Source organism: Prosopis cineraria, unplaced genomic scaffold (assembly GCF_029017545.1).
Source record: "Prosopis cineraria cultivar Desert tree isolate PC_DT_omini unplaced genomic scaffold, ASM2901754v1 PC7, whole genome shotgun sequence".
Taxonomy (NCBI): Eukaryota; Viridiplantae; Streptophyta; class Magnoliopsida; order Fabales; family Fabaceae; genus Prosopis; species Prosopis cineraria.
The window spans coordinates 18,891,897-18,907,197 of NW_026555338.1; the positions used below are offsets into that span (position 1 = coordinate 18,891,897).

General features: G+C 31.5%; 1 protein-coding gene across 4 annotated transcripts; it reads left to right on the forward strand.

Moving 5' to 3' along the window:
* The first annotated feature begins 427 nt into the window (after positions 1–427).
* On the forward strand, positions 428–8,278 carry LOC129314958 (uncharacterized). 4 transcript variants are annotated; one of them, XR_008594343.1, is made up of 8 exons: positions 428–774; positions 2,237–2,427; positions 2,616–2,696; positions 3,269–3,389; positions 5,973–6,278; positions 6,435–6,503; positions 7,783–7,958; positions 8,137–8,278. XR_008594343.1 is itself a non-coding variant. In XM_054958441.1 (7 exons), the coding sequence occupies exons 2-7, from the start codon at positions 2,237–2,239 to the stop codon at positions 7,864–7,866; spliced, it is 852 nt and encodes a 283-aa protein (XP_054814416.1). In that variant the 5' UTR covers positions 428–774; the 3' UTR covers positions 7,867–8,278. The 4 variants fall into 4 exon arrangements, 3 of the variants coding, with proteins under 3 accessions (XP_054814416.1, XP_054814418.1, XP_054814417.1); XM_054958441.1 differs by having other exon boundaries at positions 7,783–8,278; XM_054958443.1 differs by lacking the exons at positions 7,783–7,958; positions 8,137–8,278 and adding an exon at positions 6,675–7,776.
* The last annotated feature ends 7,023 nt before the right edge of the window (positions 8,279–15,301 follow it).

The following is a 15,301-nucleotide window of genomic DNA, read 5'->3' on the forward strand; positions in this document are numbered from 1 at the left end:
AATCGTTGTCCCTCAGGCCACCGGCACTTTGAAGTAGCTCAAAACTCGTCGCTCACAAGTCATCTGATTAGAGCACCGTGCAGAGAGATGAGCTTCTCTTTCTTTGTGCTTGTCACTCACAGCTCACACTGCTTGATAGTTCGTCAGAAAAACATTCAACACTCTGGTCTTCTCTCGTTCAAATCGCATGACGGAGCTAAGTAGGGAGGGTGGTTTTTGTGTTCAAATTCAATTGTTAGGACAGGAGCATTTTTGTCAGCACAAAACAAAGTAAAAACAATAAAAAATTAAGCTTGGTCCTTCAATAAAATTTAATCATTGGGACTAATTTCACTTCCGATCATGTTCTTTTCACTAATTTTTCAAATAAAAATTACAATAAAAAGTGTGTGAAGGGCACGGCTTTCAGCGTTTCACTCCGCGGTTCCGCCATCATCCCTACCCCTAACTAAACAACAGTTCAAGAGAGACGCACAAGTCGGGGTAGGAATAGGCTAGCGCCTTTCCTTCAATAGACCTTCTCCTTCAATCTTCGATCAGTCCACACTCGGTGCTGTGCTCGTGAAGTCGTGCTCTCCTCCGTCGTCGATCAGTCGAGCCCAGACATTCTCTTTCGTCTTCTCCGCGGCGCCCAAACTCAGCTCGTGAAGTCTTGTTCTGCTCCCAGTCGTCGGCTTGTCGCTTAGCTCCCCTTTAGACTTTCCGCGAGTGCTCACCGTCGATCGCTTGTGCTCTTTCTCCTCGTCCTCGTCCAGACGTTCTGCTCGTGTTCAGGTTGGTCCTTCTCAGTCTCCATCGCTACTCGATTAAAGACCTGTTAGCCTGTTACTGGTAGTCTTTCGCAAGTGTGCTTGAGGAGTTCCTCTGGACGTCTCACTGGCGGATTTAGATAATAGATGAGAGCTAGATATAGTTTCGAATGAAAAAAACAAAACTTTTCAGGCTTGGTCATTAAATTTTACTTACAGTGCTCAAGGGCGCTTCTAAAATCGTGAATTTTTGCTGGCATTTAACCATGTTACCACTTAGCAGTATCAGTTGTGTTTCATCTTGTCTATATGAGGGGTTTGTCTTCTTGGGTGTTATTAATTTTGTTCTTTTGGGTGAACATGGTGTTATAATTTTCATTTTGGAGAATTAGTTGCCGAGTTCACTAAGTTGATTGCCTGGTCTTATAGATGAGAATTTAGAAGTTCTGTGTTTATGATTTTCCTAGTTGCTTTATGATATTCATGGTATATATTTTTCTAGTGATAAGGAAAAGGTTTTCTTATTAAACTTTCAAAGACCTGGTTTTTGGATGTGTTACAGCAGAGGAGGTGAATTTATTACTGTCTGCACTTGGATTTTATCAATCTGAACCAAGCCCTCGTTCCTTTCTTTGTCGAACTTGATTAATTATAAAAAAAAAATATGGACTGAACTTTTAGATTTTCATAGCTTGAGAGAGGTCAGTCAAGGTAACTGGAATTTTCAATTCATTCTTTTGTGGAAGAATGACATAGAGATCCAAAAGAATCAATTAATTTAAGTTAAGTCCCAAGTATTAAATTTCAGGAATTTACAACTCAATTTCTCAATTTTGCAACTTCGTTGTGATTAATTTATAACTTATATTTCAAATTTTAACAAGACAAAATAATTTTTTTAACTCTTCAATTATGTTAAAATTTGAAAAACAAATTGCAAATTCATCAAAATATAATTGCAAAATTGAGAGATTGAGTTTCAAATTTATGAAGTTTGGCACTTGAGATCTAATTTGATTTAATTGATCTTTTTGGGATTTCTTAGTCATTCTCCCTTCTTTTATTGTATAAGAGTCATCTGAACAGGAGGAGATTATATTGAAGTCTTGATTGGTATTCCTATCCTTTAGTGCTAGCAATGGCTAGCTGTTGATTTTTATTTTGTTAGTTGTATTGTGTTGTGTTGTTGCATTCATTGGTGATGTCATTTTATTGTTTCATATTATTTTATAGATTAATATTAGTGTGCTGATTGTCTGGACTTTGAGGCCTAAATACGTAAGCCTTTTTAAAGGCCCACATGTGGTAGGCCTTTAAAAAGTTTTCAGGCTGGGCCAAGCGTATCATAGGCTCAAGCTTCTTTGGCTGAAAGCTGGCCTGTCCTATTCCCATCCCAGTAGCTGGTTTGGTCCTTCAAATTGTTCCTTGTACATGTTTTAGGCATTCCTTCTATGTGTTGATGCTTGCATTTTGGTTGTTTTTCACAGATGAAGGTGAAGAAGCAGAAGAGGCACAGGAAGATTCTCACATTTTACACTTCTTGCTTTGATTTTCGGAAGCCTTTCAAGGTTTTGTGTGATGGAAATTTTGTACACCACCTTCTTCAGAATAAGATAACTCCTGCTGATAAGTCTCTTGCTAATATTCTAAATTCTGATGTCCAGCTCTTCACAACCAGGTCTGTTTGTATTTCTGTTTTTTATATTTTAAAAAATAATTAACAATTAAATTTTTAACCTCTGTTTTATTGCTCACCCTTATCAGTTTTGTGCAAATATGTCATCTCCTTTTGTTTTGTTTTATTTACTTTCCTTTTTTTACTTTTTGATTCTCATTTCTTGTGAATTTCGGATGGAGGGGATGCAGATGTGTTTTAGAGGAGTTGAAACGACTTGGTCGCTCATTTACTGGGTCACTTGAGGCAGCTCGTCAACTTAAAATTGCCAGGTTAGCCATCCCCCGTCTTTTTTAGACAGTACTTGAGTAATACAACAAAGTTAAGTGATTTTATTTACCATTTTTTCCCTATCTAGTATTGCTCATCTTGTCATTAAAATGACATGTATAACAACTTTTGTCTGATTCGATATCAAAGCAGTTTGAACCACAAACCCATACAGTTTGCTTAATACTCTGTTTCATGTTTGAGTTTTTATTCTCTGTTCTAGATGATAAGCTTAATTTTTGCAAAAGAAAAATGAATTTCTACATGCTTCTCTCAAAATGACTGCTAAATTTTGACATGGTTATTTTTTTTTTTCTTTTACACTCCATATCATGCCAAAAGATTGGATTAAGTTCCAGCCTAACATGTCTCTAAAAAATTTATTAAATTTCAGTGTATTTGATGTAATCATTTGGAAGGGAGATGCTTTTTAATTTGACATAAAAATAGACTAGCTAAGAATCCCATGATCTAATCATGCATCAATTTTGACTGATTTTCATGCCTACAAATTTTGAGATATTTGAATGCTAGTTTTGCTTTGTCTATTCTCACTTGAGTTTAAACATTATAGATGTGAGCACGAAAAATGTGAGCATGCTGCTAAATGCATAATGGAGGTTATTGGAGAAAACAATTTAGGGCACTTTTTTGTTTGCAGTCAAGATATCGAACTGCGGAGACAGTTGCAACAGGTTTGCCCCACTTTCAATTACTTGCTTGGCAAGTTTGTTTCTCTTTATTCTATCATTAATGAAATCTTGGAAACGTTATTGACTTGATTGATTAAGTAGACGCTTAAATAATACTGTTACATCTACTCTTCCATTTGTGGGGATACATTTATCTTGATGTATTCTTCGTGAAGGGTTTTTTTTTTTTTGGTCTTATTTGATTGTTTAGAACTTGATTCATTTAGAGATACTTTGAAGACAAATATAATCTGGTATTATGCATGCTGTTTGCCAGTTCTGTCAGAAGCAGAACTAGCAGTTAATTCCAAAAACTAGAGGGGGTGGGACTCTGGATCTGCGTATCAATTTAATGTTGGCGTTGGTGGAAGATGGGCTATTTATCATGAGCAGATAAATTGCAGTATTAGGTCCCTAAAGTGGAAGAATTTTAAGATAGTTGGATGGCTATTATCCTAGTTTTAAATGAGGTAAAGTAGATGGATGTTTTAGATTATTTCTAATTTTTATACACCACAAGAGGGTTTATAGAATTCTATAGTGTTTGATCATATTATTAATTATTAATTTCTTTTAAATGTTGTAACCTTATTTCAATTAACTTGGAACAAGTAAAAGTAAGGAAAAAAAAATCAAGAGATTTGGAATAAGTAAGGTGTATAAAGGATGAAGAGGAAAATATTTTGGTCATAGATAATGATATTAAAGATAGATGGGAGACATATTTTTTTACACTTTTCAATGATGATGGGGGTCGTCAATTAACTTGGAAGATTTAGTAACTTTTGAAGGAGAGCAATTTGTCTTTTAATCGAAAAATATGGGCTTGGGAAGTGAGAGAAGCTCTTAAGAAAATGGCAAATGGTAGAGCTAATAGACCTGATTGTATTTCTATTGAAATGTGGAAATGTTTGGGTGAAGAAGGAGTGTGGTGGTTAATTAAGTTATTTAATGAGATCTTATAATCCAACAGTGCCGGACGATTGAAGGAGAAGCATCTTAGTTCCTATTTATAAATATAAAGGAGATATTCATAATTGTGCTAACTACAGAGGGATTAAACTTATGAGTCATACTATGAAATTATGAGAAAGAGTGATTGAGCATAGGTTGAGATTGAAAATTGAGATTTCGGAGAATCAGTTTGGCTTTATGCGAGGGAGAGCGACTACAGAAGCGATTTATTTATTAAGGGAATTAATGAAAAAGTATCGATGTAAAGGCAAAGATTTACATATGATTTTCATTGATTTGAAAAAATCTTACAATCGTGTATCGAAAGAAGTACTTTGGAAGGCTTTGAAAAAGAAAGGTGTCCATGTTGCTTATATTTGAGTTATACAAGATATGTATGAAGGGGCAACAATTAGTATTAGAACGCTTGGTGGTGAAACAAAAGATTTTCCTATAAAGATCGGATTGCATAAAGGATCATCTCTAAGTCCTTATTTGTTTGATCTAGTGTTAGATATTTTGATTGAGCATATTCAAGAGAAAATTCTTAAATGCATGCTTTTTGTGGATGGTATAGTTCTTATTGCAGACAAAAAGGAAGAGATAAATTGTAAACTTGAGTTATGAATGAAGACGTTAGAGTCAAGATTTCTGCCTAAGTAGGAGTATAACAGAATATTTACATTGCAATTTTAATAAGGGGTCAATGAGTAGTAATTTGGAAGTGAAATTGGATGATCAAATTATACTTCAAGTGAAAAAGTTTAGATATTTGGGAGCGATTATTCAATAAAATGGAGATATTGATGGAGATATTACACATAGAATACAAGGAGGGTGGCTTAATTGGAGAAATGTTATAGGAGTTATTTGCGATTGTAAGGTATCTGATAAGCTTAAAGGAAAGTTCTATCGAATTGCTATATGACCAGCAATTTTATATGGTTGTGAATGTTGAGATTTGACGGGACAGCAAGAGCATAAAGTTGGAGTAGCAGAGTTGAAATGTTGAGATGGCTGTGTGGATATACATGTAAAGACGAAATTCGAAATGAGCAAATACGAAAAAAAGTGGGTGTGGCACTTATTGAAAAAAAATGGTAGAAAATCGTTTGAGGTAGTTTGGACATGTACAACGAAGACCACGAGAGAACCCTGTGAGGAGAGTGGAACAGATGACTTTAAACTCTGTCAAGAAAGATAGAGGAAGATTAAAGAATACTTTTGGAGATTGTTGAGCGAGATTTTTTAATTAATAATACTTTTAAAAATTTAATAAATGATAGAGCACAATGGCGTCATATAATTCATGTAGTCAACCTCACCTAGTGGGATAAGGCTTGTTATTGTTGTTTGTTTGTAACCTTATTTCAATTATCATGTTTCAGCTAGGTTGCCTTTTTGTGCCTATGAAATCGATCTTGATATCACTTGCATGCATGATTCCTTTACGACATTTTATGATGAACCTTGTAATCTTCATTTCCAAAAAAGTAAAATTGATGATTTTTTTTTTTGGCTATTAAAAATTTCTAAAGTTGTGTTATATCTTATTATATTAATTGTCCTTCACTAATTTAACAATTATACCTTTAAAATGACATTTGTTCTTGTTTGCTTGCTTGTTTGTAGGTACCCGGTGTGCCTCTCATATACGGTCTCAGAAATGCTCTTTTTCTCGAACCTGTATCTGCATTTCAAAGAGAATATGTTAAAACTTCAGAAGAAGCGAGATCACATATAACTGACATAGAGTATCAAATGCTCAAGAATAAATTACAAAATACATCAAATGGTGAAGAAGCTGCAAATTCTGCGGATGAGGAAAATGATTTAGGGGATCAAACTGAAGATGTAAAGGCAGTGAAAAAGAATCCTAGTGCAAGGAACGAAATGGGCATTAAGGATAGACCTCAGTTCAAGAGGAAGAAAGCAAAGGTAAATTCACTATGATTCTTTATTGATTGCTTGTTCAATCTCTCTCTCAAAAATAAAAAACTGAATTTCATTAAAATTATAGTGACATTACTTAATTGATAGCAATTTTGGCATCTCCCAATGGCATGTTTATTGTGTTATTTTTCAATGTTGCAGGGTCCAAACCCATTATCATGCAAAAAGAAAAAGAATAGTAATGAAAACCATAAGGTTGGTTTATTGAAGGTGAGCTTTCCGAAATTCTTATATTTTTCTCATCTTGAATATTTATTAACACCGTTAATCGCTGGTGATTCATCAACGTTCACAATAAATTTTGTTTGTTTGTTCATGTATGTCAAGTTGCCCCCTTTCAAATAAATAAGGCTTAAGAATCATGTTTGATTTGTGATATAGTACACAAGAACAGGGTACAAGGTTTGTGCGTCAATTTCAACTGAAGCTGAGAGATTCCCCCCCCCCCCCGGGCGCAGATAAGGATTTAGTTAGTCAGGAAATTGGTGCAGAGGCATGTTTTAACAAGTGTAGTGAGTGTTACTATTTAATTTAACAAATATGTTAGTATATATAGAAAATAGTGTCAATCTTGTATGTTTCATGAAATTTGAGAAATGTGTTGTTTTGTTTACAGCTCACGTAGAACTTTTTAGGGCCTGTTCTCTTGCTGAAAAGGAATGGAATGGAATGGGTAGGAGAAAAAAAAAAGGAAAAATAAAAATGAAGTAAACTATCTAATTCTTCATGGTAATCATGAAAAATCTCAATACCACATATTTCAAATATAGGAATCACCACACCTATTACAAACCTTAATTATCACAATTCTCAATCTCATGAATTAAATTACTTATCATCCTCATAAACATGATTGACTTATCTCTTCTTCACTTCTTGATTATTATATTTTTATTTTTATTCTTTGATCCATTCAATTCTTTTCTAGCAAGCAAACAAGCCTTTAGGGTTTTTATATTATAGGGAAAATTAGTCATTTAGTTTTTATAGTTTAAATTTAGTCCTTGAATTTTGACTTTGTTGACTTGATTAAAACTCAATCCCAATGATTTTATCTATTTAAAATGTTGTTCCATACATTTCAGAAAATAAAATTATAAAGTTATTATTAAAGCTTAGGAACTAATGTTTCAAATGGCTAAGACTAAGTTGCAATGAATGAAAGTTCAAGACTAAATTACAATTGAGAATCAAATTATAGCAATGGTGTTGTTTCGAGTTAAAGTTTAGGAATTGAATTATAATTAAGTAAAAAAAATTTCGAGATCTAATGATTTTTCCTATATTATATATATAGTATATAGAACATTCTTGCATGCAACATGGAGTTTGAGAAATGAGCCACGCTATTCGTAACTCATGAATGTTGGAGTATGTCTGAGTTTTTATGTCATGAACTTCATGTTAGAGTTGTATTTGTTAAAAACAAATTAGATGATTGGGTTGATATATGTTTCTTGAGCGTTTCTTAAGGGATGTTGTGGTTCAGGAAAAGACGGAAGGAGACAACAAAAGGAGTAGGAAGAGGAAGAGGACACGTAAGGGGCAGCAAAACACAACTGTAACAAATTAGTTATGAAAAGTGAGAATTTTGATCCTCTGCAATCAGTCACAGATTAATTTTATACTGTGCAATTAAGAAGAGAAGAAGTTGGCGTAAAGAGAGTGAGTCTCATATAGTTTTGTTTTGTTTTGGTATCATTTTGGTAGGATGTCAAGTCAGTATTTTGTGCTTTAGTAATTTAATTTTTTATTTTTAAGTTAGGTTTTCTTTAGATTATTCGAAGTCACATTTTTCTTTACTGATGTTTTTTTTTTTTTTTTTACCCTTTGAATTGTCAAGGTTACGGTTAAGATTATGCGGGCAAATAAATCAAGATACACCTAAACGTAAGGAGTCTCTGTATCTTAGCTGTGGTTCATTTAAAATCTTAATATTGAAACTATCAATATTAGCATGATAAGCTAGCTAGTGAGCTCAACAATTTGCTTTTCTAAATACATAATCAATGAAGACTAGCCAATCATACATAAGAAGATTCTGATTTTTTTTAGTAGAATTGACAACGTTGGCATGACAGTAATTTTCCTTCTAGCAAAGTTCAAGGTTTTCAAAGATTGTGAAAAGTTCTGTAGCAGTACTTGGTTGATGTTCTAAAAATTTTATAAATCTCTTTTTCATATTCCTTAAGTCTTGAATGATATTTTATAATTATAAATTTAAAAATTTTATTTGTAAATAAATATTCAAGTATTAAATGTAACTCTTGCATTATAATGAGAATTTTTATTTGTAATTGTTTGAATTAATATTTAAAATTTATTTTTGTAAAACTTTTATTAAAGATTTAATTGTTATTAATTTAACATCTTGAGGCTAAACTATTATTTTTCCTATGTTTTTAGGGTACTGGTCATGGTGTCCTTTTCTCTTTGGATTTATAACTGCAAGTGTGTCTTTTTGTCTGAATTTATAATTGCAAAATATCCAACTCTTTTGAATCTGCCATGGGTCTCTCTTAGTATTTGGGCTTCCAACTCCTTTTTAAGTCAAACGCTTTCAAAAACTGATCATTTATTAAACTAATAGATGTATCTGGTGTATTTAAATTAATATATTTTTAATTTTGGATTATATATAGTTTTTAAATTAGAAAGACTGTAAAACTGATACTCCTTTTGGTAAAAGGTATTTTTTCTCAACTTAAATATTAAAAAATATAAGATATTTTCAATTTTTTAATTTTTAATTAAATATTTTTTCTAAAAATGCCTTTAATAAATAAAGGGTTAATTAGCATTTGAAACCTTAGTTGGAGAAAACAATTGTTACTTTTTGTAATTGTAGGGTCTAATCACACATTGATATAATACTTATTTTGACTCTTAAAAATAATGGTCGTTTTTTTTTTTAACTTAACGATAAAATTTCAAGCATTCAAAATTTAAAAGTTAAAGGGAGTTTTTGTACATTTTAAAAATTCAAGATTTATGATGTTATTTATGTAATAATTTAGGGTCTAGGATAGTCATTAACCCATAAATAAACAAATAAATCTTTCACTTTTAAGCAAGATATCCTATTAAATAAAGGTAAATATGAAATAATGATATGAGTTTAAGAACAATTAACAAATTTATTGGAGGTGTTATTTGGTTAAAATACCTTATATGTTTAAATGGACATAATTAATAAAAATTTAAAAAAATTAATTATTTAATTTTTATAGTTTTAATTCGGTTATAATTTAGTCAATAAATTTTGAATTGTCTAAAATTCAATAATTATTATTATGACTGATCATTTCTCAAATTTTAACATAATACAACTTAATTTTTATAATTTTAATAATTTAAAATAGGATAAAAAGGTTAAAATATTTACGAACTTTTATATCAAGAAGATCTAATATTTTAAAGTAAAGAAAAGTAAGAGAGTCTCCATGAAGTTATTTAAAGTTGGTGTATCTGTACGCAATCCGTCAAGCAGCAAAGACGTCGACCGTTGTGCTATCCACCTAGGCAAACGTCGATTGATTTGAGCTGACATGGAGTGCACGTGTCTCCCTTCTCCATCCTTCTCAAACGCGATCTACTTTTCTCTACCATCCGATCCCTCCATTTTTGCGCCTTCCTCTTCCTTAGTTAACAGTTCAGATCCAAAAGAAAATTTCGGATCCACAGATTAAAAAAAAAAAAAAAAGCATATCTATAGCCACAATTAACGTTCCCAACAAATAACAGAAGTTGGTTCGAGTTATAGACGACTCAGTTCTCCTTAAACAAGGTCTTGAGTTCAAGCCTTGTGTATGTAGAAAATTTTTGTTGGGAGACTCACCTGCCATGCCATGTGCGTGATGTGGATTGGATTCGAATGTAGTCGAGCTAAAGCTTCGGTGAACCGGGTGGACTATCAAAAAAAAAAAAAAAAACTTTCCCAACAAAAGAAAATTCATATATACATTTCAAAACAAGTAAACAAATTAAAATTGGGGGAAAAAAAAAAGCCAGAGAGGATGAAGCTTTGGTGGACACTCATCAACCCATTTGATTGTCCGCTATTCAATTTCTCCGGTGACGGTGAAATACAGTGTATGCATAGAAAGAAGATGATAAGAGATTAAATGCAAGCGAAGCTTTCTCCCTCAATTTCCCTCGTTTTGTTCCATGACCGAGAGTGAGAGAGAGAGAGAGAGTTTCAAATGCTCAACCCTTCGTCTTCTCTGCCTTTCTCCGCCGTCTTCAACCTTCGCCGGTGGTGGGTGTGTGAGAGCTTTGTCCGCTGCTGTAAGAGTATCACGATTTTTCCTTCTCTCTGCTTCGCCGTTCGTTCCTTGTCCTCTCCTTCTTCGTGCTGATCAGTGACGCTGGACCTCCACCTTCCTTGTGTTGCGCCGTCGTTGTTCAGTACTATAGGGGAACATCGTCGGCCGAACAAGTTTGGTTCAGAAGAAGAGCGATGTAGAGGAAGAGCGATCCAGCGCTACTCATCAGCCATGCCAGGGCATAGGTTTGGTTCAGAGGAAGAGCGATGCAGAAAGAGGTGGCAATGTGGCGATGCATGAAAGCTGCCTAGCATGAATTATGGGTTTTGGGATAGAAAATTAACGAGTTCAGTTATTTTCATGGTTTGGGCAGAGATACACCAACTAAAATAACTTCAACACATTTTTGTACATTTCTTTACTTAAGAATACTAAGCTCCTATTTGGTTACAAGAATCTTGACCTATGTAATAATAATCATGTCTCATCCCATATTTAGTTGCTTGTAAGAGACATAGAATAATTTCTTTTAAGAATGTGAATTATCATATTTTTAAGTATAAGAAAGTCTTTAAAAAATGAAATATAATCATGTTATCTACCTTAAATTTAATATATTTTTTATCAAAATGTGCTTGTTAACTTTTCACACCCATCTTTTTAGTTTTAATTTATTATTATTATTTTTTCTTTACAATACTTTTAATCTTATAAAAAATATTTTTTAAGTTTTTGAATTTAGTCAAATTTAAATTTAATTCTTTATGTATCATATTTATATATCTTTGTTTATTTTTACTTTTACAAAGTAAAATTTAAATTTAAAATAATTTTTTTGAAACACGTTAATATATATGTATGTGTGTTGGTATATATGAACCGTTGAAAAACTTTTGAACGAAAAAAAAAAGACAAATGTATTAAGATAAGAAAAAGATGGTTGTTGCCTCATTACAGTAAGGGTATTATGATCTGTATGTTTTTAATTTATATTTAAATAAATAATATAAATAAACTCTATGCCCACCTATTTAAGTATTCTACCAAACAAATTTATAATCATGATCATTTCATTCTTTTTCATTCCCCATCATTTCATTCCATTTCATTACTTCCTTTTTCATGAGTGTTCAAATTTTGACAAGAACAGTCACTTATCTCTCAACATTAAACTAGAACTAACCTAATATTTAAGCTAATCTCAAGTCTTCTCATAAGGAGGAGATCTAAGCTTCTTAGTCTAGTTTGAATTAAACTTATTACAACTTAAGTTAAATTGTGTGTAGTGAAATTTCCTTATAAGTAGGAACCCTAAAACATTGCTAATAGAAGAATCTTAGCTTTCAAATGAATGTGGTAGCTCACTCAAACATCTCCCAATTAGCTAAAAATAATGTTCACTCAAGACAACTATTTTAAGCTTCACTAATTCAATTTCTTAATACCTAATTACAAGAACTTGGTTACCTAGAGAAAAAGTTCATGAGCATTTTTTTCTTTTTTCCCTTTAAAATATTGGTATCCATTTTTTTTTTTCTGGGCTGAGCTTGCGCTTGCCGAGGCAATGATGTCAAGCATATACTAGTGTTAGAACACTTCCTAGAATGTTCTCAAAATCCCTCACGCAGGACGATGTTGTGAATAGTAGTATAAGATGGCAGAATTTTTTTAACGGACAAAATGTTCAATTTTTTAATGATTATTGGCTTTTTCCTGGTGCTAAACTTAAAAAGTTTCTGTTAGAGGCCCCTTACACGGCATGAAGAGAATAGCACCGTAGCAGACTGGGTGTTAAATGGAACATCGGATTTTACTCGAATGGTTGGCCTATTTTTGAAAGAGATCTTTCATAAGCTCATTGCAATTTGTCCTCCTTCTGCGAATGCAGGGTATGACACAATGTCCTAGTCAAGAAATGCAAATGAAGAGTTCTCAATCAAAAGCATTGTTCGCCCTCCCCTTCGTTAAGGATAGCACCCGATGTGTCTTTAGTGGAGTTGAGAGTGGGACTCTCTTGAGTTTATTTACTCAGGTGGTGGTACGTGATAGTACACTATCTTTATATCTTTTCAATGATCGAATTCTCAATGGCATGACGTAATGCACATCCTTGGAGTTTGATCTCACAATCTCATACTCAATGAAAAAGTGGGCAACATTGGTACTACTGAGTTGGTTTTTTAATGCATCTTTTTTAAATTGGGTTGTTATGAATTTAAAATCTAATTTGACCTCTCAATATTGTTTTGATTGGAGTTTGTTGTGGGATGTGGGCATATGAAAGTTATGGCTCTGGAGAAATAAATTTATCTTTAAACCAAACTTTCACAACACATGCAATTTGATGGATATCATTGCTTATACTTGGAAAACTTATTGTTTTAGGAATATTGAAGTAAACAAGGAACTGTCACAACTCAGGTAGAACATAATCGATGTTCTCCTTCACTGAATAATTGGGTTAAGGTTAACATAATGTTGATGGAGCAATGGCTTCAAACTCTAATTGAGCAGGTTGTGGGTGTGTCATTTGGGATTATAGAGGTACTTGGATTGCGGGGTTTGCCCAAAATTTGGGTATTTGTGGAGTTTATGAAGCTGAGGAATAGGCTGTGTTGAAAAAGGCTTAGATTTGTTTGGGATATGGGATTTAAGAATGTAATCTTGTTAATTTGATGCTAAGCTGGTAATGGACCGAATTAATGAATCTAATGCTAATAACCACTATGGAAGTATGGTGATGTCACAAATAAGAGATATGCTAAAATTTAAGTGGAATGTAAGATGTCAGTTAATTAGTAGAGAGAAGAATTTGGTGGCTGATAGAATTGCAAAATAAGGACTACAAGGTTCTAAGTTACATGACACAACTCCTCAATTTTTTTTTAATAGAAGGCCATAGAAAAATTGTGCAAACATCTTAAGTCATGTCAATAATAAAAGATTTATACAATCGAGGGGTGAGATATAAAAAATATGAATGTTAAAATTATTAGTAGGAACTTGGTGAGCCATCCAATCAGGGCAGTTATTTGTTTCTCTAAATACATGGTTAAATATGACCTTTCAACCTCTCATAACTAGTTCTCTAATTTTGTTGATGGATTTAGTAAGGGAGTAATTTGTAGAGAATTTGTTGTGAATTAAGGAGTGGTGTTATAAAATTTTCAGTCTGACAAAGACCTCCAATTTTTGAGGATCCTAGTTCAAGAAAAATAAAATAAAAGTTTGGGATCTGATTCCCCACTGCTTAAGTTTATTATTTTTGGGCCTAGGCCCTCACTATTACATACGAAACGTTGGATTTTGGCCCAAAAAAGAAATATTGGGCTAGATATATTTCAGATGTAATAGTGCACTATTTATATGTCATAATCAATTTAATTTTGAGTTGGCAAAAAAACATCAATTTATAATCGTTTATTATTTGTTCCAATAATTAATTTAATTTTTTTCTTGCGCATTAATTAATATAAATTTAACTATTATCATATTTATCTAGGACTTCCTTTCTGAATGTATTTATTTTTCTTTTACAAAATATATTAATTTTATTGTTCAAAATTATAAGGTACATGTTTAAAAATATGAGACATTCGGGAGTTTTTTAGGAGTAATTAATAATATATTTTAAAAATATTTTCAATGAATATTTAAAATTAATAAGATTTTTATATTTATTTATGATTAAGTTGTTCTATTAAAGGCAGACATAAAATGATTAAATAATTTTTAATGGTATTATCTGTTTTCATGAAAGTTGAAAAGTTGATTAAAAATATCTTATAATTTTTAAGGTAAGATTATTTTTCCGGATTTATTTTTATTTACACAAAAAGAAATAAGGTAGCAAAAATCAAATCAGTTATTAAGTTGATAAAATATCGTTTCAAAGTTAAGGACCAAAAATATAATCAAATCATCATAAAAAAATAATAAAATATTCTAAAATATGTCCTAACAAAATGAGTTTAGTTTCAGTACTCATCCATTGAACTCACCACTTGATGAACATCTAAAAAATTTGGACGATTTCAAATTTTATAAAATTTATTTTTTAATTTTATTTTATATTTATTATAAAAAATTAAAATTTTAATAAATTTATTTCATTTTTAGTCTAGACAATACAGATTTAATTTGAATAGTTCAATTTAATATTAATTTTGTAAATTTTTTGATAAATTAATTATTTAGATATATTCTAGATAAATTGAATTTAAAGCATATTTAGATAGTTAATTTATAAATTTTTTAAAAAAATTAATATTAAATTAGACCACCTAAATTAAATCTGTATTATTTAGATTGATAATAAAATAAATTTATTAAAATTTTATATTTTATAATTTAATAAATATTTATTAAAATATAAAAATAAACTGATAAATTTAGACGGTCCAGATTGTTTGATGAGCACGATGGTGCTCAACCGAACGCGAATAGAACAGCTTATTCAGTTAAAGATTCTGGTTCCTGCATAGATTCTGGTTCCTGCATATTTAGATAGTTAATTTATAAATTTTTTAAAAAAATTAATATTAAATTAGACCACCTAAATTAAATCTGTATTATTTAGATTGATAATAAAATAAATTTATTAAAATTTTATATTTTATAATTTAATAAATATTATTAAAATATAAAAATAAAACTGATAAATTTAGACGGTCCAGATTGTTTGATGAGCACGATGGTGCTCAACCGAACGCGAATAGAACAGCTTATTCAGTTAAAGATTCT

What these genes read in the sequence shown, in the direction of transcription:
- LOC129314958 (XM_054958441.1), top strand. Translation starts at nt 2,237, where the DNA reads ATGAAGGTGAAGAAGCAGAAGAGGCACAGGAAGATTCTCACATTTTAC. An exon ending in TCAAGAGGAAGAAAGCAAAG is followed by an intron (nt 6,279 to 6,434) that starts GTAAATTCACTA and finishes TCAATGTTGCAG; the next exon opens with GGTCCAAACCCATTATCATG. An exon ending in ATAAGGTTGGTTTATTGAAG is followed by an intron (nt 6,504 to 7,782) that starts GTGAGCTTTCCG and finishes GTTGTGGTTCAG; the next exon opens with GAAAAGACGGAAGGAGACAA.